This window comes from Alligator mississippiensis, chromosome 2, assembly GCF_030867095.1.
Source record: "Alligator mississippiensis isolate rAllMis1 chromosome 2, rAllMis1, whole genome shotgun sequence".
NCBI classification, from domain to species: Eukaryota; Metazoa; Chordata; order Crocodylia; family Alligatoridae; genus Alligator; species Alligator mississippiensis.
The window spans coordinates 284,795,854-284,817,014 of NC_081825.1; the positions used below are offsets into that span (position 1 = coordinate 284,795,854).

The window sequence follows — 21,161 nt, forward strand, 5'->3', positions numbered from 1 at the left end:
GTGGGGGCGGCCGCTTCAGTGCTGAGTCGCTGTCTCAGCGGCAGTGGTACGACTTGTCGCTGCTTCGGCATGTCGGACTCGGGCGGCGGCCCCGGCGGGGGCGGCGAGGAGGGCGGCATGGAGGTGTCGGGCTCGGCCGTGCAGAACGTGGCCGACGTGTCGGTGCTGCAGAAGCACCTGCGCAAGCTGGTGCCGCTGCTGCTGGAGGACGGCGGCGAGGCGCCGGCCGCGCTGGAGGCGGCGCTGGAGGAGAAGGGCGCTGTGGAGCACATGCGCAAGTTCCTGTCCGACCCGCAGGTGCACACGGTGCTGGTGGAGCGCTCCACGCTCAAGGGTGAGCGCGACCCGGGCCCGCGGGGCGGGAGGGACCGGGGGGGCGGGGGCGCCTCCCGGGAGGCGGATGCTGCCGAGCTGTCAAGATGGCGGCGGCGGCTACCCATCCCCCACCTCCCCCTTCAGCGAGGGGGTGGGGCCTCTGTCACCATGGCAACCCCTGGGGGGGGCTGCCTGGCACACGGGACGCCGCGGCTCCGTCACTATGGTAGCCCCTCTGAAGGGGTTGTGTTCCCCTCCGGGCCCGCGCTTCCCCCCGCGCTGTCACGGGCGGGGGGAGGGGCGGGAGTAGGTTGCTGCCGCGGTGCTGTCAGGCCCCACCCCTAGTGCGGGCCGGCCCGGTGTGTGGCGCATGCGCCCTCGTGTCCTCCCCCCCCCCCCCGTGTTCTCCTGGGCGGGGGCGGTGCCCAGCCCCCGCCCTGACCTGGTGACTTGGATCCATCCCCTTCTCCTGGAGGTGGAGGAAAGCAGGGGACAGCAGGATGCCAGCCCCCCAATGGAGAGGGAGGATTGCACACCCCACCCAGTGCCTGGGTGTGTGCCTTACTGTGCCCAGGCAGCAGCAGCAAATGCTGTGGGCAGGGGCCTGGCAGGCTCTTCTTGCAGGCCTCGGGCTTGCTGGGTTCTTTGTTGCAGGCTTTGGCTGTCACCTGCCAGCATAAATCCTCCCTCTGCTGTGTGGCACAGCAAACGTGCCAAGTGCTAAAAGGCTGAGCCAGCAAACCAAACCCCAGTGGAAATGCTGTCCTCTTCCATTTCTAGCCCTTGTAAAAATAACTGGTTAAAAAGAAGATGCTGTTTCAACAGCTCAGGCGGTTAGAACAGAACACCCTCGTTTTCTGGGTTGCATGTAGCCTGTTATCTCACAGCTGTAAAATGCTATGACAGAGCAGCCAGGTTGTTACTGCATTTAGTTGCCTTTCAGCCTTGTCTGTGTTATGGAAACTTTCTTGGGTTCCTTAGTAAGCTGTCTTTTCTCAGCCTCTAAAATTATTAACAGACTGTCCTCATTTAAATACTGTAACGATATGCAAGTGGAGTCAGTGCCGAGAAAAAAGGTTGTCTGTCTGTGAGCAAGGCCAGTTGACACCGATTCCAGTTCTGGATAACTGGTGCATCAGGGAAACTAGTGGAATATTTCCAGGGTATCCATCACTAGCTTAGGCTCTTCCCTAAAATTTGCCTCAACAGAAGCACAGCCCTAAGTTGTCTTAGTTTGCATCATGGGCAACTGGCACCTCCTGAGTCGGGTGGGGGGCACCAGATCACTGACCGGGGGGGCCCCCCAGTGGCTGATCACCAAGCCAGTGGTAAAACCAGAAGTGCAGTGCACTTCAGGTTCCCACCTGGGGTTCTCAGGGGGTGCACGTGCACCCCCTACGTGTTACCAATGGTTCACATGCAGCATGGGTAGATGTTTGCATGCCAGAGTGTTGGTTTATTTCTTAGTTGAGACACTAATATGTAATGGTATTGCTTTCAGAATTTCTTTCTTTAGTAGTGGGATATTTAGCTTTTTATTTTTGACTAAAGAGCAGTTGCATTTTCTATAGCTTACACTGCTTTCATGGAAATATTGCTTATGCAAATAGTGTGCTGTAAACGAAACTAGTTAACCCCTTCTGTAATTGACTGGTGTACTCTGAATGTCATCAAATGTGCATATTCAGTAACCTGCAGGGTGGATTTGATTTAAGTCAAATTTTTTTAAATCACGATTTCAGTCACTGGTCAGGAAGCCTTAATTTAATCGTTACTTTTTGTTGAAAACAATGATTGCATTCTTGTTGTTTGGTATACTTTATTCATATGACGACTTGAAACTTTGCACTTTTAGAGAAAGGCAAAAGCTTGACTGTGTGTACACAAATTTGTAGAGAGACAGTAGGGCTGGTGAGTGGGTAATCAGGTCTGTTATCTTTCATCTCCATATCCTGCTGTTAACAACATGAACACTGCTTGCCCCTGGAGGCTGGGTGGGGCACAGTGAGCTCCTGCAAGTGGCGGCAGCACTTTCAGCAGCTGGAGAATGGCAGCAGCGAGCTCCCATGGGCGGCCACAGCGCTGTCAGTGGTAGGGGGGAGGTGGACCATCCACGGATACCGCTGGTGGCAATCGCAGACCGGCCGCAGGCGCTGTGGGGGGGCGGGTGAGCAGCAACCGCCTGTAGGCACTGCTGGTAGTGTCAATGTTGCCTTTTCACAGGGGGTACATATGCACCCCCTACACATCACCAGTGGTTAGCAAGGATGTTATCTCTTAGGGTTAGCATACTTCCGGGTTTTTCGGTACATATCCTCTTCTTTTGTTTGGTTTGGTTTTTTTGGCCCTCTGTCCTGAGTCCCAGCAGGTTTCTAAAATAAGAGCAAATGTCTGGGTTTTTTGCTCCTCCTCTGCTGTACTGGGCTGGCTGCTTGGAGCTGGTGATTGGCTGTTGGGGCTCCCTGTGTGGGTCCTGGCAGGCCAGGGAAAGTGTGTGTCTAGCAGGGATCTGTGGGTGGGGAGTGCAGGGTTGGGGGGCAAGGGGCTATGAGTCAGGAGTGAGGAGCACCAGCGTGGCAGGGGGCTGTGGGTTGGAGGCAGGCCATATCACTGCCTCTCCCCTGCCCCCCTCCCCCATAAACATATGCTCCTCCCAGGTATCCCTGTTTTTGATGCTGGAAATATGGTAACCCTGTAGTATCTCTGGAGACAATAAATCCCCTGTGCCTGAAGAAGGGAGTTTGTGCCCAAAAGATTGCAAAGAACAATTTTTCCAACTATTCAGTTGGTCTAATAAAATATACTGCATCTACCCAAAGAACCTTGTCTGCCTATGATCTCTGGAGACAAATCCACAGTTTGAGAACTGAAACTACACATCCCAGAGATGCTTAATGGGATCTTCTAGACTGAGCACTGGGTCCCATTGGGTAGAGTAGTTTCCTTGAATCTTTACTAATCTATAGGGGAGCTTCTGTGAACCTCATAAGATTGGGCCCCCAATATAGTCCATGGCCTGTTGTGACCTATTTATAAAACTTCTAAAAGTTGCATGAATATATTGTCTCAGTGTATAATTAGAAGTTATAATCCCTATTCCACGATGATGTCTTTGAGTTTTAACGCATCTTAAATTAAAACTACCTTTTTATAAGTTAAAAAAAACAAAACATCCTAACAACAAATTTTTAGGTTTTTTTTTGGGGTGGGGGGTGGTAATCATTGATTTTTATCTACCCTGGTAACTTCTATTGTGTCCTTGATTAAATGGAAGTCAGTGTCTCTTGATTCTGACTCCAGGAAAGGTTTTAGTTTGAGACTTCCAATTATTGTCTCTGCTCCCACTTGCCCCTTTGAATAGTGCCTTTGTCTGCCTTTATTCCAGTATGCTTTCCAGTTCAGCCCCTTTGGATGTTCCAGCAAATCTTCTTATTTTCCTTTTTGCAGGGGTTTAGGTTGTAGCCGTGTTGGTCTAAGGATATAGGCAGACAAGGTTCCTTGGGTGAATTTGAAATCTTTTATTAGACCAACCCAAATGGTTGGAGAATAGTTGTTAAGCAAGCTTTCGGATTCAAAAACCCTTTGTCAGGCTAAGGACGCTGCAGAGCACGCTGCTGCGTCCTTAGCCTGACAAAGGGTTTTTGAACCCGAAAGCTTGCTTAACAACTATTCTCCAACCATTTGGGTTGGTCTAATAAAAGATTTCAAATTCACCCAAGGAACCTTGTCTGCCTATTTTCCTTTTTGTTTTAAGTCCAAAAAAGGTATTAAGACCCTATCTAACATAAGGTCTTACTGCTGTGGGCATTCTACACCACTAGGAGAAATGAAAGAAGTTATTTCACTGGCTGATCATATGCCACAACCTAGAAGACTTTGGATAGATGTTTGGCCCTGCTTCCTCCCCTTGCAAATTCCTTACCTCTTAGTCTGCCACCAGCATTGTTTTCTTTGTGGGAAAGCAGAGGCATCTTTCCCCCATCTTGTCCTCCCCACCCCCAGGAAACCTAGTTATTGCCTTTATCTTTTTCATCAAAACAGCTCTTGTCCATTTCATTGGAAGCAGACCAAAGTAATCCTGAATGTTTATGAGCCTTTGTATTTTGGGCTAGCATTTAGATTTGAACTGCTAAGTATAAGTGTTGGTACTGCAGTATCAGTTTCTAAAAATATATAAATTGTGCCCAATGTGAGTCTGAATCTGGAGTTGCCTTTTGCCAAATTTCAGGAAGTCAGTCGCTTTTCTGCTGGCCTCTCCTTTGTCTAGAACCAGACAAAGGAGCATCCCTATAAGAAAAGGGAGCAGTCTTAAGTATTAATAGCCTATGTAGATTACTTTAAAATTTCCTCATTAAATATTTACTTAATGAACTTAAAACTGTCCATAGGTTCATTTCAATTTTGGTCAATTTCAGTAATAGGCAGACTACTTTCATGCTTAAAATTATATTATTTTTAAGTGTGTTGGGAATGTAACACAATGTTTTTGTCCAGAAACATGTGCGCGCGCGCACGTGTGTGTGTGTGCGCGCATGCGTGCACGCTCATAGCTTCTCACTTTCCTGACACTTTTGTTAGATAATGACAGTTGTCTTGTACAGTGATTTGAAAATTAAATAGTGCTGATAACTAATGTTGAAATGAGCTATACTTTTAAGTGTAGCTTCAACCTAATTCTATCAGTGTACAGTATCTTTATGAAAATCTACAGTGCCTAGCTTTAAAGAGGGACTCACCCATGATTGGGGCTCAGTACTATGAGTAAATAGCCTCTCAGTTTGCTCTAAAGGAGGGTGTTGGGGGGGAAAAACAGAATAAGTCTCCAGTTCCTCATGTGGGTGTGCATTCTTCACATGAAAATAGATTTGTGCTGCATTGCAGTGGTTTCAGTGCAGAAGTGCCAGCATCCACACAATTACATCATTGTGTGAATCACCAGCTGAGTTACTGATTCTTCAGTGTTTCCTTTGTCTTGCCCTTCATATTTCCCAGCTGCTGATTGATACATTGTGTTCCCCTGCATGAAGAACGCAGTAAAGAAATTTAGTTTAATTCAGTTTTGTAGCTTGTTTTGGTTTTTCTTTTTTGGTGTTTTTTAAGAGACTATTTGGAGATGGGTGGGGTGGGTGGAATTATCAGTCTGCTTTATGAAAACAGTGTATGAAGTTTTATTGTACTTGGTAGCTTTACTGCTACAGTAGCTTGTATCATATAGTGGATAGAATAAACTGATTGCTTCAGATTTAGCCTCCCTTATCTATAACCTATCAACCCCAAAATAGCCTTCTGAGATCGAGATATATGGCCCCTCAAGTAGAGTTTTTAGTATGTGGTATGTTCTATCCTGCTTCGACAAGATCATGTTTATTTTATTTAGTTGCCTTTGGAATTTATACAAATCAGGCGATCTGTTTTAATTCTTAAAGCATTTCCAGGTAACAGTGTTTTATTAACCTATGGCAAGTGATATTTCAAATCATGAACTCAAGTTTTATGGCACAAGGCAACATAATGGCAAGGTATGATGCTTTACACCAGTGCTCCTCAACCTCTTGGCTCTACAGGCCAGATGAGTCTACAGGCTGGATTGGGCCCTGATGGCCTGGTGCCACCCCCTCCCTGCATGCCAAGATTAGGCCCTAGGGGCCCACCACCAACCCCTCCCAGCCTCGCACATGAGGATTGGGTCCAGTGCTGCCCCTACCTGGCCCTGCATGCTGGGATCAGGCACCGGTCCACAGGCACCAGTGCACAGGCCCAGGCCTGGGGCTTTTTCTGGATCCAGAGATTTGACAGCAGGGCAGTAGTACCACTGCTTCCCTGCCACCAAACTTCTGGACCTGTGAGGAGCTTGGCAGGCTAGATGCCATGGCACTGTGGGCCAGCGCTTGGGCCAGAGGTTGAGCACCTCTGCTTATTGCTATTTTGATTTGGGTACAGATAAGAGGCAGTAGAGTGGAGAGGAGTTCAGTAGGCAGAGACTAGCTGAGCAGGGTGCAGGGCCTGGGGCAAATCAGACTGTGCGGGGCCCACGCCCCGCATGTGAGGAAGCTGGTGGCAGATTCAGCACTTTGGGGGGGGGGAGTGCCGAGTGTCTGGATGTGAAGCCAGCAGCAGTGTGGAATCACCACAGCTGCTCCGTGGGTCCTGGGGCAGCCAGCCCAATTTCATGTGCCCCCCTCCCACCCAATGGCCCTGTCAGTAGGCTTCTAAATATTTGTGAAATGATTCTCATTAAAAACTTTTTTTGCAGAGGATGTGGGAGATGAAGGAGAAGAAGAAAAAGAGTTCATTTCTTACAACATTAATACTGACATTCATTATGGTGTGAAGTCAAACAGGTGAGTGCAAGACTGACTACAGCATGTTAGAACTAGGAAAAGCTAATCATTTAATTGCCAGGCTAATACACAGCAACTCTTCATAGTTCATTATCAGAGTTCTTACCTGGGAAATACCAATTCACTTACATACTGAGAGAGTAGCTCTCTTGGCATATAAGCTTATCCCTGTTTTACAGCTGCCAAATCTGATGGAGAACAAATGATTTGGAGGTGAAAAGCAGTTGATCTTAGCTGGAAATTACCAATTCCCAGTCCTGTGCTTAGCTAATACTGCTTGCCACCTTGGTTCTTATATACAGTTAAAGTAGTAACTAGGCTAAATGGCTAAAAACCTGCTAGTCTGAATGTTGTGGATTGTTGTAGATATGTCTCCTGTTGCTTTTCCAGCATTGTTGACTGAAAATCTTGGACATTTAAGTACCTGGTACCACTACAAAGTGGTAGGTCCTTTCAAATAGAAGTCTGGAGTTCATTATGTCTAGTCTTCAGCCTGTCAAGAGTCCAGGATGCTTTTGTTTTAAAACCTAAAAGTAACTTTTTTTGTTTAAATGTGTAAAATGTTGGTTTTTGCATCTTCCAAAAGTGTGCTTATTAAATTAGCTCGCATTAGTTCAACATATCTAACTAATGCTACTATAAATTAATTGTTGCAGTTTGGGATCACATGTTTAACTTCTCTTTGGTTACTCTACAGTTTGGCGTTCATTAAGCGTACACCAGTGATCGATGCGGACAAACCAGTGTCCTCCCAATTGAGAGTGCTTACCCTCAGTGAAGATTCTCCTTATGAAACATTGCATTCTTTCATCAGCAATGCTGTTGCTCCCTTCTTCAAGTCCTATATCAGAGAGTCTGGCAAAGCAGACAGGTAATTGTTCTGTTAATACAAATAGTAATCTTCCTGTGACAATCAAAGAATGGAACTGAAAATTAACACACAATTCAAAGTCAAGCAATTAGCAGAATTAATGAGGCTACAGACAGCTGAGAAAACAATTAAAGTTGCATGAGTGCAAATTGTGCATGATTCTTGGTTCTTCCCTTCACTTACCTGTGTTCTTTCAGGGATGGTGATAAAATGGCTCCTTCAGTTGAGAAGAAAATTGCAGAGCTTGAAATGGGACTGTTGCACTTGCAGCAGAACATTGAAATTCCAGAGATTAGTTTATTAATTCATCCAAATATCACTAATGTTGCCAAGCAGTGTTACGAACGTGGAGAAAAGCCAAAGGTTACAGACTTTGGTGAGAAAGTAGAAGATCCAACTTTCCTCAACCAGCTGCAGTCTGGAGTGAATCGCTGGATTAGAGAGATACAGAAGGTAAAAGTGCAGAAACAGCAAATATTTGATCATAACTTAGAAACTCCTGTCCTTATGGTATCTGAAAGCATATAAAATAGTGGCATCTTAACTGTGAACTCTTGATCTGGGAGGAAATGCAACATAAGGCCAGACTTATGGCCATTGAAAGTTAGGGTAGCCAAGCTACTAGCGTACACAAGCTGAGAGAACCTAACCCGCGTTCTCTGCTTTGGGATAGATTTCTTAAAAGTAAAAATTGGCTAGTAATTTAGTTTGTTCTCTTTTGGGTCAGAAATGATTAAAATGAAATGGGGCAGAATTACATTGAAAAATATTTGCAATTACTACTACTGTGGATAAAAAGATGGTGTGACACTGGCCCCTGTTCCACTGGGGGGTGGGGTCTTTAAATTTTGAAGATAAGTATCAAAGTTCAATAATAATACATTTTAGCTGGAGTAATATCATGCCTTTGAGTCCTTTGTTCTAGAATAGGTGAATAGTTACTGTTGTTGAACCGATGGAGTTAAGCAGAAGTGATCTATGCTTATCCAGTAGATGTGTCATGTACTCAATCAAGGTGTGCATATGTGTTGTAGATATTGCAGTACCCAGCTTTTATCCAGCTGAAGATGGAATACTGATTTTTTTTTTGATTTTTTTTTTTTTTTCCCATGGTATTGAGGCTAAATTGATTGATTTTATTCCTGCATTGGTACACTGAGGCACAGTGTGGGAAGTCATAGGGCTTCCTGCTTTGCAAGAGCTGGCCTCAACAAAACAGGGATCTAGGATTTGATTAGTGTACCCCCACCAAAGACCTGTAAATATGGATAAGATTAGAGTTCCAGTCAAGATCTGTCATACAGGCTGGGTTCTTAAACCAGGTAAAAATAATGTGCTAAACACTTCCTTTTTTCCAAAGTAACAGCAACTTCTATGGCTCAACATCTGAGCTGAGTCTGTCCTGTGCAGATTTTTAGAATTTTTCACTTCTTCCTTCATGTAGCTCGTATGCCAAAAGAAATGGTCTTTCCTTGGATATCAGGTCCTCTGGTTTGCTGATTCTTACACATTCTTAATATGGTTGTTGCGTTGCAGTATCTCCACCTGCACTCGTGTGTGTTGCAATAGCTTAGTGTAGAACAGAACTTTCCATTTTGCCATGCTGAACTATTGGGTGAGGCCTTGTGTATTTATTTATTTTAATGCAGGTTTATACTTTTGTTAATGAAGGCAGATGTTTCTTCTGCATAATTAACATTGCTTTCTTAATTTGATATCTTCAAGGTGACCAAATTAGATAGAGACCCTGCATCAGGCACTGCTTTGCAGGAAATCAGTTTCTGGCTGAACTTAGAACGTGCTTTGTACCGAATTCAGGAGAAACGTGAAAGTCCAGAAGTCCTCCTAACTCTAGACATCTTGAAGCATGGCAAACGTTTTCATGCTACTGTCAGTTTTGATACAGACACAGGTAAAAATTTGCCATTTCCACTAACTTCTAAAGAATTGTAGTTGAACTGATGTCAAGATACACTAGCTAACCTTAGTCTACAGTATTTAGCATTTTTAATATATATTGCCTTTTCAAATTGTCCAAATAGAATTAGCAGTGAAAAGCCATTTAGTCAAAATCTCCTGCATTTACCTCTAGGTCTAAAACAGGCACTGGAAACCGTGAATGACTATAATCCACTGATGAAGGACTTTCCTCTGAATGACTTGTTATCTGCCACGGAATTGGACAAAATAAGGCAGGCACTTGTTGCAATATTCACACATCTGAGAAAAATCAGAAATACCAAGTACCCTATTCAAAGAGCGCTGCGTCTAGTGGAGGCAATTTCAAGAGACCTGAGCTCTCAGCTCCTGAAAGTACTGGGAACCAGAAAACTGATGCATGTTGCCTACGAAGAGTTTGAAAAGGTATTGGATGCCAAATACAGTGGTACCTAATACAGTAAATCTATACCAAAAGTAACATTTTTGAGGGAGAGCATTTAGTGCCAAACATTCCAGTGTTAATCTTTTTGCAGGTTATGGTTGCATGTTTTGAAGTGTTCCAAACTTGGGATGATGAATATGAGAAACTACAAGTATTGCTGAGGGATATTGTGAAGAGGAAGAGAGAAGAGAACCTGAAGATGGTGTGGCGTATCAATCCTGCACACCGAAAGCTGCAGGCTCGTCTTGATCAAATGAGGAAATTCAGGCGTCAACATGAGCAGCTGAGAGCGGTTATCGTGAGAGTCTTAAGACCACAGGTACTGGTTCCCTCCTTCTTAATTAGAGTAACCTACTATACTTCTTTACTACTGGTATTGGCTTAGACTTTCGTTAACATGTGAGAAACTGTATGTAGACCTAGTAGCCCCACTCACTAAATGTCTTTAATAGGAAAAACGGAATTTTACTTTTAACTCCTTGACTGCAGGAGCATTGAGGTCACATGCAAAACAAAACCATTAAGGTCTTAATAGAGTTAGTAAGTTGATTGAGTTGTGAGTTTACAATCATTGATATAAGTGGCTTGATGTGCTGTCTGAAGCAAGCTGAACCAGGGCCATCCCTTGTGGGGAGCAAATTGGGGCAACCACCCCAGACCCCGCAGTTTGGGGGGCCCGGCAGAGTGGCTGCAGCAACTCCACACTACTGCCAGCTTCACATCCAGCCACTCGGCACCCCCTGCCGCCACCAAATCCAGTGTCTCCGGCCACTTGGCACCCCTCTCCCCCCCTCATTGCCAAATCCGCTGCCAGCTTCCTTGCATCCTGGAGCGGGGCCCCATGTAGGCTGATTTGCCCTGGGCCCTGCACCCTGCTTGAGTTGTCTCTGATCTGAACAATACCACAAAATCGATGTGGGGTTAAAGACCCAAGTTAAACTACACTAGAAACTTGAATTTAGTCTGTACTGGTACTGTCTCTACATGCCAACATCAGGCTTTGAAAATAGTGTAGATTTTCTCAAGTAAAATTTTTCCTTTTTAGTTGGAACATTTTGTGATCTTCATCTCCACAGAAGTGGCAGTCTTCATATTGCTTATTCCTTTAACAATTTAACTCATTTGTCTCAAACTTAATTTCTTCCATCTTTGTTAGTAAAGCTAGTGTGAGAGCGAGAGCGCACACTTTAAGGCTTTTATTCATAAATTAAGAAACAATAACTCTATATTAAAAAAATAATAATAAATTGGATAGGACATGCACTATGAAGTTTGGATTGCTCCGTGCTATGCTGGAAAATAACCATAGTACAAGTTGTAAGTGTCATAACCCAATGATTTTTAGTGCCTCGGCACATTGGAATTTTCCCGCCACATGGAGCTTTCTTTGCACGGTGGATTTCTCAGCTGCAGAGAGAGAACCCCAGTGCAAAAGAGTTCCCGCCACACGTATGCAAATTAGTGTCCCACTATTGGTCAATTCTAAATTATGCCCACGTGACGGCTAGCAATTGGCTCGCTAGCCGTATAAAAGGTTAGAGCAGTTTCCGCCCAAGTTGGAGGACTCCACAACCATCTCGTGGGGAACTCTAAGCGCGCTGTGGAGCCTAGCAAACTCCACGTGTGTCTTGGAGGAGGACATAGGGGCCTGATCAGCTTCTAACCACCCCCTGTCATAGTGGAAAATTTGACGTACCCCCGTGTTGAGTGCAGAGTCGTACATTGACAACTTATCTCGGTTCGGTTCGACAAGAGATCTCACTTCTGTTTATTTGTGTGCAACTATAACTCAAGCAAGTTTCCTTCCTGCACTGTGACCATTGGCAGTGTAAGTAAAGCTTTCTTTGTACAACCAATATGCTTCCGTGCCTAACTCTACTCCGTCGTGGAAAAACCCCACCTGATGGTCCAGGCTACTGGCCATAGCCTTAGACCGCCCTCGGTCCCGACATGGAGTCACGAACAGGATGCGGGGAAGACGCAGTGGAGTTAGAGTTAGTGAGAAACTGCCCTTGGCGCAGTGGAAAACGGCACGTAACAGACGCCGAAGAACTAGAGGCACATATTGCTTACCATCAGGCGGGCGGAACGGGTGAAAGGCCCATCAGCAGCTACTTTTCGCTGAAGGGAGAAGAGAAGGAAGCACATCTTCACCCCAGAGCTTTCGGGTGTGTGATGGGTGGAGAGCGGGTCCTATTTAGATCCCGAGAGGAAGGGGGCACCGTATCCTCAGTCCGAGTGAAACCGGTGGGCACAGTAGACCCGACCCTCGACCCAAAGTATACCCGCTGCCTGCGATATGTGCAGGAGACGAAGAATCAATTTAGTTCCCAAGCAGTGTTGTCTAGATTGAGGAGCCGCGAGCTCCCGTCCGATCTCCGTGAGAGTTTGGAGACAGAGGGACGTGCCGCAGCTGAAGGGGCAGCCCCAAAATGCGACAGGGGGGAAATGTTAAGTGTAATGTTCCATACTATGACAACTCTAATGCGGGAAAATGCAAGTTTAAAAGCCCAGCTGCTCGCAGCCGTTCAGGCGGCTAAAGATGCGGCTGTGAGAGAGGATCCTGAAATGCCATTTCAAGATGGCGCAGAGCAAGAAGAGAACATGCGGAGGAGCCAGAAAAGATGGGCGGAGCTTCAAAAGAACAAGCGAGAATCCGTCCAGTGGTCTTACCCACTGAAGTGACGTCGCCTCTGGCGGCCCCGCCTTCTTGCCACAGGGAGGGAGCATCGAGCAGAGGAGAGCATCCTCCCCTCCTACCAGAATCAGTAATGGCTCTAGCAGCAGTTCGCCCTGTGACAACGACCTGCCAGGCAACTGATCCACCGAGTGCAGCTTGTACCACCACCTATTGTGCTCGTACTCGAACTGAGTTGCAGGAACTATACGAGGAGTCAAAGATCAAGCCTGAAGAGACCCTAGCCATGTGGTTGGGGCGCCTAGTTGTGGAATTTTGGGTCTGACTTGCTGGACTTGGAAGAGGCAAGTTTCCTGATCCGGCGGGCCTCGTGGAGCGGAGGGCATGCCATCGACATCAACACAGTGACATTCAACGTTCATTGGCCCATTCTGCTTCCGGTGCTTGCCGCAGGACAAGTCGGTCAGGAATCTCACGCATGGCATGATGGATGGCCGGAAAAAGCCAGCGCGGAGCAACTTTTGCTGGCCATCATTGGGATCTCATACTGCTCCTGGAACCCCAGAGCATGTGTACTGGGACTGACATCCCAGCAGAGAGGGCCATGGCCTCACTGCCATCTGTGAAATCCTGGGACTGTTCCAATAAATCTAAACAGCGTGAAAGCCTGTGTTGAGGTCTGTGGAGGAAAGAACACCGTTGTCCTCCAGATTTTCCTCAACCCAGTGGTTGGTCAACCTGCAAGCAACCTTTTGCGTCAGCTTTCCCGATTGCGCATCCTTATGAAGTCAAAAACACCCAGCGACTGGGAGCATCCATCTACTGTATACCCGATCGAAGCTCAGGGCGCAAGCCATAGCGAATCTGATCATCAACCGTTGCCACAGAGAACGCCCGAAGAGCGAATCATGTTTGGATTCCTCCTAAACCATTCTGGGCTCACTAAACGACAACTCTGAATCCTGGGAGATGTAGGCCAATGGCAACTGGCCTATGAACTGGGTTTTCAGTATCCAGACAAGCTAGACGACGACGACTCAATGTTGTCATCGACATTTTCATCTTGCTGAACTTGGATAAGACCCCGCGGTGTTTGCCATCTACTTCCGTGTTGGTTGTATCCACGAGCGTGCAAGAGAAAAATCGTCCAAAGCGGAGCCGTGCCGAGCACCTGTATTATGTGCTGTGAAAAAGCGGGAAGCAGCAGCAAATCTAACTGACTGCCCTATCGCGCACGGTTCCATGTAAATATTGTAATATAGGTTAATTTATCGTTTTGAGGATTTTTCTTTTTACAGGTCCAGGACTCAAAGTGCGTGGTGGAGGGAAGTCCCGAGAGAGAGAGAGAGAACGTCATTGAAGAAGCGAGGGCTTGACTTGTGACTTCGCCATGACACCTACTGAAGTCCTGATAGTTGAATTTCTTGTTATGAATATAATTATGTCTCTGTGTGTTAGTGCCGGCTATTATCTGATTCGATGAACTTATTTTGTTGTCTGAATTTGTTTAACCATTTAACTTATGAACCAGCTGAGAGAGCTCATGACAACTCAAACGACGCGCATGTGGTTTAGAATTCCAGCTGTGCCATCGGCAAGGGGGCATGTCATAACCCAATGATTTTTAGTGCCTCGGCACATTGGAATTTTCCCGCCACATGGAGCTTTCTTTGCACGGTGGATTTCTCAGCTGCAGAGAGAGAACCCCAGTGCAAAAGAGTTCCCGCCACACGTATGCAAATTAGTGTCCCACTGTTGGTCAATTCTAAATTATTCCTACGTGGTGGCTAGCAATTGGCTTGCTAGCCATATAAAAGGTTAGAGCAGTTTCCACCCAAGTTGGAGGACTCCACAACCATCTCGTGGGGAACTCTAAACGCGCTGTGGAGCCTAGCAAACTCCACGTGTGTCTTGGAGGAGGACATAGGGGCCTGATCAGCTTCTAACCACCCCCTGTCATAGTGGAAAATTTGATGTACCCCCGTGTTGAGCGTGCGGAGTCGTACATCAACGACTCATCTCGGTTCAGTTCGACAAGAGATCTCACTTCTGTTTGTTTGTGTGCAACTGTAACTCAAGCAAGTTTCCTTCCTGCACTGTGACCATCGGCAGTGTGAGTAAAGCTTTCTTTGTACAACCAATATGCTTCCGTGCCTAACTCTACTCCGTCGTGGAAAAACCCCACCTGATGGTCCGGGCTACTGGCCATAGCCTTAGACCGCCCTCGGTCCCGACAGTAAGAATGTTGTTTTTTGGTAAGTAGTGTATAGTGCTGTGGGACCTGTTTGTTTTGGGGGCTTTTATTGTCCTATTCTCAGATTAACAAAAGCTACCCAAATTTTATTAGCCCTTCAAGGTTCTAAAGTATCTAGTTGGTCATAGCTAAGTATTTTGCTTTAAATATCAAACTAATTGTAGGTTTTATAATAACCACGTAAAATCTGTGACTTACACATGCATGATTAAGCCATCTTTAAACTAAGTCCTGTAGTGCTTAATAAACTGATTTCTTTATGCAGGTCACTGCTGTTGCCCAACAAAATCAAGGAGATGTACCTGAACCTCAGGACATGAAAGTAGCAGAAGTTCTTTTTGATGCTGCTGATGCTAATGCCATTGAAGAAGTAAATCTTGCTTATGAGAATGTCAAGGAAGTAGATGGCTTGGATGTTTCCAAGGAAGGTACAGAAGCCTGGGAGGCTGCAATGAAGCGATATGATGAAAGAATTGATAGAGTTGAAACAAGAATCACTGCCCGTTTACGAGACCAGCTTGGCACAGCAAAGAACGCCAATGAAATGTTCAGAATCTTCTCTCGGTTCAACGCTTTGTTTGTCAGACCTCACATTCGAGGTGCTATTCGTGAATATCAAACACAATTGATCCAACGTGTAAAAGATGATATTGAGTCTCTTCACGATAAATTCAAGGTGCAATACCCACAAAGTCAAGCTTGTAAGATGAGTCATGTCCGTGACTTGCCTCCAGTTTCTGGGTCTATCATCTGGGCCAAACAGATTGATAGGCAACTGACAGCATACATGAAGCGTGTTGAAGATGTCCTTGGCAAAGGTTGGGAGAATCACGTTGAAGGTCAGAAGCTGAAGCAAGATGGAGATAGCTTCCGCATGAAGCTCAACACTCAAGAAATATTTGATGATTGGGCAAGGAAAGTTCAGCAGCGCAACCTTGGTGTGTCTGGCCGTATATTCACCATTGAAAGCACTCGTGTCAGGGGCCGAACAGGAAATGTTCTCAAACTAAAAGTCAACTTCCTTCCAGAAATAATCACTCTTTCAAAAGAAGTCCGCAACCTTAAATGGCTTGGATTCCGTGTTCCACTAGCAATTGTCAACAAAGCTCACCAGGCAAACCAGCTCTATCCCTTTGCTATTTCCCTCATCGAAAGTGTCCGCACGTATGAACGGACCTGTGAGAAAGTGGAAGAACGTAACACTATCTCACTTTTAGTTGCTGGTCTGAAGAAAGAAGTGCAGGCTCTGATTGCTGAAGGAATTGCACTGGTGTGGGAATCGTACAAACTTGATCCATATGTACAGCGTCTGGCAGAGACGGTCTTCAACTTCCAAGAAAAGGTTTGTTCTGCTGATGTAACCCTGTGCATAACAGTGAGGGTTAAGTTCAATATGCAACCCAAAGTATGTCAGTCTTGGCTTGTATATTGCTGGGGACAGCAGCTACCTTCCTGTTATGACAACTTAATCTAAATCTGTAATCTGCCTAGAGCAGGGGGACTGGACCAGATGATCTGCAAGGTCCCTTCCAACCCCTAACAATCTATGAATCTAGATTTGACATAGTGCCAAAGTGTAACAAAGTCATTGATCAGTAATTGAATAAGATATGGGTCATACTACTTTATCTAGTCCTAAATACAAAAATATACACAAACTCTACCCAGAGAGCGAAGTGGCTACAATAAGTAACCAAAATATAAGGTTGTTACTAGGCGTGTCTACATATTCATTCATGCACAATAGTTACTGTGCATTTAGTTAGTATTTAATGGAGTACTAACTAAATGCGCAGTACCTACAGTTAATGTGCAGTAGCACTGGTGTCTGTTTTGGTTTTTTTGTGCCTCTTACTGCATAGTAAGCATTAGCACAGTTTTTGCCCAGCATGCTACTGTGCAGTGCTCTTAGGCTACTGCACATTAAGCATCTCATGTAGACATGCCCACTCAGTACTAAACGGGCTTCTACAGTGAAAAATATATGCATAGGGTCTTAAAAGGTATCTTATTTCAGCTAAAAAATTTCCACTAATCTGGTCTAAATAAAGATGTTTGTGTTGAGCTGCGGGAACTTCCCAGTAAATGCTGAGCAAAAAAACTTCAGGGGAAAAATAAAGCATGGGTTTTTTTCACATTTTATAGGAATGAATGCATCTATCTATCTCTAGGCAGAGAGAAATGATGCTCTAAAAATGAAACCTGGCTTATTGGTATCAAAGTAATACCATTCAAATGTGTATTTCCTCAGGTGGATGATCTCCTCATCATTGAAGAGAAAATAGACCTGGAAGTTCGATCTTTGGAAACCTGCATGTATGATCATAAAACTTTCTCAGAAATCCTTAACAGAGTTCAAAAAGCTGTGGATGACCTGAATCTTCATTCCTATTCCAACTTACCTATCTGGGTCAATAAGCTGGATATGGAGGTAGGTTTCACTGCAGTAGGTATATCAATGGTCTGCCTGGGCCTGACAGCCCTTTGAGCTAACATGGCTTAGGCACACCAGTTTTATTACTAGTAGCATACAAGTGATGTGGCTAGCATTACATTGAGCCACCTTTTGACTCTAACACTGGAATGACCAACTACCCATATACAGTTGGGTTGGCAGGAAGCAGGCTTTGACATGAATCTAAAATAAGGCTCAAATTCCTGGCTCTGGAACCATAGCAAGATGCCCGAGTTGCATCTGGTGGCAGAACACACAACTCAGCATTATTCTTAAAGTTTGCACAGTAGTCTGTTTTGTCAACCTGGCTCATCATTCAGGTGACATAGGGAAATACTCTGCTACTTCCAAGTTCTCAGACTTCAGCTTGTGGCAGGTATTGACCCTACAAGAAAGGTCTGTATTGTCAGGGCACCATTACTTATTGGAATTAATGGCTTTCAAGTCTTGAGGTAGAAGGATAACAGCACAAGGCTTAAATGATAGTTGAATTAAGTGGGCATGGTATTGCTCCAATAATACAAAGTAAGACTACTGTTTGTAATATAGCTGGTGCTACTTAAGCTAATAAGACAAATGATCAGTTCTCCACATTGCTTAGGTTCTCTTCCAAGTCCATATTTTAAAATGGTTGTCACGATCCAATTTCTTTTTTGAGGAAGGTTAAACAGAATTGATGTAATCAATTAGGGAAGCAAGTTAAAACCCGATTTCTGTCTCGGAGCAGTCTTACAACATTTGGAACTTACAAGGATTTTGGGAAGCAAATACATGATGCAAGAGTCTTGAAAGATACTGTATTTGATTAAAATGTGGTTTTCCCTTAGATTGAAAGAATACTAGGGGTTCGTCTACAAGCTGGGCTGAGAGCTTGGACCCAAGTTCTTCTTGGACAAGCTGATGACAAAGCAGAAGTTGACATGGATACAGATGCCCCCCAGGTCAGCCACAAGCCTGGTGGGGAGCCAAAAATCAAAGTAAGTGGTTTAATTCCTATAAATCTCAAGTAAAACTACTTGCAATTAATATTGCCCTAAAACATAACTTAAATCTTTATCCACAACTGCTTTACAATTGGTCTTGGAGATAAGTGTTAAATTTACTTTTTAGATTGGCAAAATTTACTGTTCTTTGGGGGGGTTGTTTGTTTGTTATTTATTTATTTATTTTAGATTGAAAGATCTTTATCTAAAAGTTACCTTGTATGTTAGACATCTGCTGCCCCAAGCATCTTTGTTTTAGCAAAATGAAGCTGAATGTGAGGTTTCTTTGTTTCTGCAGAACATTGTGCATGAACTGAGAATAACCAACCAGGTCATCTACTTGAATCCGCCAATTGAAGACTGCAGATACAAGCTGTATCAAGAAATGTTTTCCTGGAAGATGGTTATATTATCACTACCCAGAATCCAAAGTCAGAGATACCAGGTAAGCATGATAAAAACTGTATGTATGAATCAAAGACTCTTCTGATTGGAAGTACTTGAAATTCTGTTTAAATGTAGCATGAACCTGATGCATCCTAATTTTATATCTGGATCCTATTAGGTGGGTGTGCACTATGAGCTCTCAGAGGAAGAGAAGTTCTATCGCAATGCTTTAACACGGATGCCTGACGGCCCTGCGGCATTGGAGGAATCTTATTCTGCAGTCATGGGAATTGTAACAGAGGTTGAACAGTATGTCAAGGTAAGACATGCATTCTGATATTGATTGCTCAACGTGCATTTTCTGGCCATCACCTTTCTTTGCACTTCAGTGCTTATTTATCTGTAAACCAACCTGTAGCCAGTTAGACAAAAATAATAGTTTATTTAAAATAGGCAAGTTTCAGTATTTTGTAAACTTGCTGTTTACACTAAAGATTTTTATGTATTTTAGGTTTGGCTGCAATACCAATGCTTATGGGATATGCAAGCTGAAAATATATACAACCGTCTGGGAGAAGACTTAAATAAGTGGCAAGCCCTCTTAGTTCAGATAAGAAAGGCCAGAGGAACCTTTGACAATGCAGAAACCAGGAAAGAATTTGGACCTGTTATCATAGACTATGGCAAGGTAAGTGCTTAATGCATCAAGCTTTCTCCCCCTGCTTCCCTTTTAAAGATGCATAAAAATGAAACTTACGGGATCAGCAAACAATGTAACCAGACTATGCCATAATCTCTTTTTTTTTTGTAGGTACAATCTAAAGTGAATTTGAAATATGACTCCTGGCATAAGGAAGTACTCAGCAAATTTGGTCAAATGCTAGGCCAGAACATGACTGAGTTCCATTCGCAGATTTCCAAGGTAAGAACAGTTCATTAATTCCTTTATTGGGAGACCAACTCACTACATTAGTTTTTTAAACTAATGACCCTTTCCTTTTAACAGTCCCGCCAAGAACTGGAGCAGCATTCAGTGGATACTGCTAGCACGTCAGATGCAGTGACATTCATCACATATGTTCAGTCCCTGAAACGTAAAATCAAACAGTTTGAAAAACAAGTTGAGGTAAGTTATTTGTTTCCTACTAAAGGCTTGCTTTCTGGCAGTACTGAACACTTGCCATTTTTAAGACTTGATATAATACCTAATCTAAGCCCACTGAAAAATTACTCTGTCAAAGCCTAGTAACTCAACTGGAATCTTGATTGGAGAGTTTCGTAATGTGCCCTAAGCTGTAAACCAGCATTAATATTTAGTATAATATGGCTAGAAATTTTACTTGCATAGTTACATATTAAGATCACTTTGTGGCTTGTAGCTTTACCGCAATGGTCAGCGCTTGCTTGAGAAACAGCGGTTCCAGTTCCCTTCCTCTTGGTTGTACATTGACAATATTGAAGGAGAGTGGGGTGCTTTCAATGACATCATGCGTCGTAAGGATTCTGCCATTCAGCAACAAGTGGCAAACCTGCAAATGAAGATTGTCCAAGAAGACCGGGCAGTGGAGAGCCGCACAGTTGACCTTTTGACAGATTGGGAGAAAACAAAGCCTGTGACAGTAAGTTCAGATGTACTTGACTTTGTTTTTTACAGCTAATAGACTTCAAAATAAACAGAGCTTTACTTGCTTTGTTTCATTTTGATTCATAAATGGAACTCTCCTGAAATTTCAGGAACCTTGTAAGAGGCACTTGCCTTTTATCTTACCTTGCTCCATTTAAAACCTCTGTGCTTTTCCCCTATCTTAGTTTTTGCTTTCTGAAACTGATACAGCTAGTTAAAGATGCCCAAACCCTCACAAAGGGCAAGAGAAGGATATTACTGAGATTAAGTTTACAAAGAGGTGTAAATAGAAACTGATCACATTTGCTTTGTTTACAACCCTACTCATCTGGGGATGGGAGCAATAATATGCTTAACATGTTGGGAAATGGAGAAGTCCTTAGAACTGACAAAAAGATGCAGTTCTTCTGGTGCTACTTCTGATGAGGCTTACCATCTGTACAATAGCTAAATTCAAAAGGTTGAATCTAACATTTGTACGCATGGCCCTTTTTAGGGAAACTTGCGTCCAGAAGAAGCTCTTCAGGCACTTACAATTTATGAGGGAAAATTTGGTAGGCTGAAAGATGATCGTGAGAAGTGTGCAAAAGCCAAAGAAGCCCTGGAACTGACAGACACTGGACTTCTAAGTGGCAGTGAAGAACGTGTGCAGGTATGAGTTAAATTTTTTTTTGTAGGCAACTAGAATTAGTGTTTAAATTAAGTAGGCCATCTCTTCTTTCTCTGAATGTATTGGAACGTTTGCCTTGGAAGACAGCAGAGGTCTCTTCTCTCGCTTGGTTTTTTACCATGAGTGGAAGTGTCCACCTGTGTGTCTTCATACCTGTTCAACCCTTAGCCTCACTGTAGAAATTGCCTTAAACCTCAGTAGAAACCCCTTCCACTCCCCCTCCCACAATTTTGGTAAAGT

General features: G+C 44.3%; 1 protein-coding gene across 1 annotated transcript in view; it reads left to right on the forward strand.

Annotated features, from left to right (window-relative positions):
* Positions 1 to 38: 38 nt before the first annotated feature.
* Positions 39 to 21,161, forward strand: part of DYNC1H1 (dynein cytoplasmic 1 heavy chain 1) — a 65,610-nt gene continuing 44,487 nt past the window's right edge. The window contains exons 1-17 of the mRNA XM_006270410.4: positions 39 to 334; positions 6,569 to 6,656; positions 7,354 to 7,527; positions 7,725 to 7,980; positions 9,253 to 9,439; positions 9,620 to 9,891; positions 10,002 to 10,229; positions 15,068 to 16,144; positions 17,054 to 17,233; positions 18,085 to 18,234; positions 18,539 to 18,685; positions 18,806 to 18,946; positions 19,139 to 19,315; positions 19,439 to 19,549; positions 19,634 to 19,753; positions 20,007 to 20,246; positions 20,748 to 20,903. Of these exons, the coding sequence (XP_006270472.2) occupies positions 70 to 334; positions 6,569 to 6,656; positions 7,354 to 7,527; positions 7,725 to 7,980; positions 9,253 to 9,439; positions 9,620 to 9,891; positions 10,002 to 10,229; positions 15,068 to 16,144; positions 17,054 to 17,233; positions 18,085 to 18,234; positions 18,539 to 18,685; positions 18,806 to 18,946; positions 19,139 to 19,315; positions 19,439 to 19,549; positions 19,634 to 19,753; positions 20,007 to 20,246; positions 20,748 to 20,903 (3,969 nt within the window). The 5' untranslated portion in view covers positions 39 to 69. The remainder of the gene's footprint in view (positions 335 to 6,568; positions 6,657 to 7,353; positions 7,528 to 7,724; positions 7,981 to 9,252; positions 9,440 to 9,619; positions 9,892 to 10,001; positions 10,230 to 15,067; positions 16,145 to 17,053; positions 17,234 to 18,084; positions 18,235 to 18,538; positions 18,686 to 18,805; positions 18,947 to 19,138; positions 19,316 to 19,438; positions 19,550 to 19,633; positions 19,754 to 20,006; positions 20,247 to 20,747; positions 20,904 to 21,161) is intronic.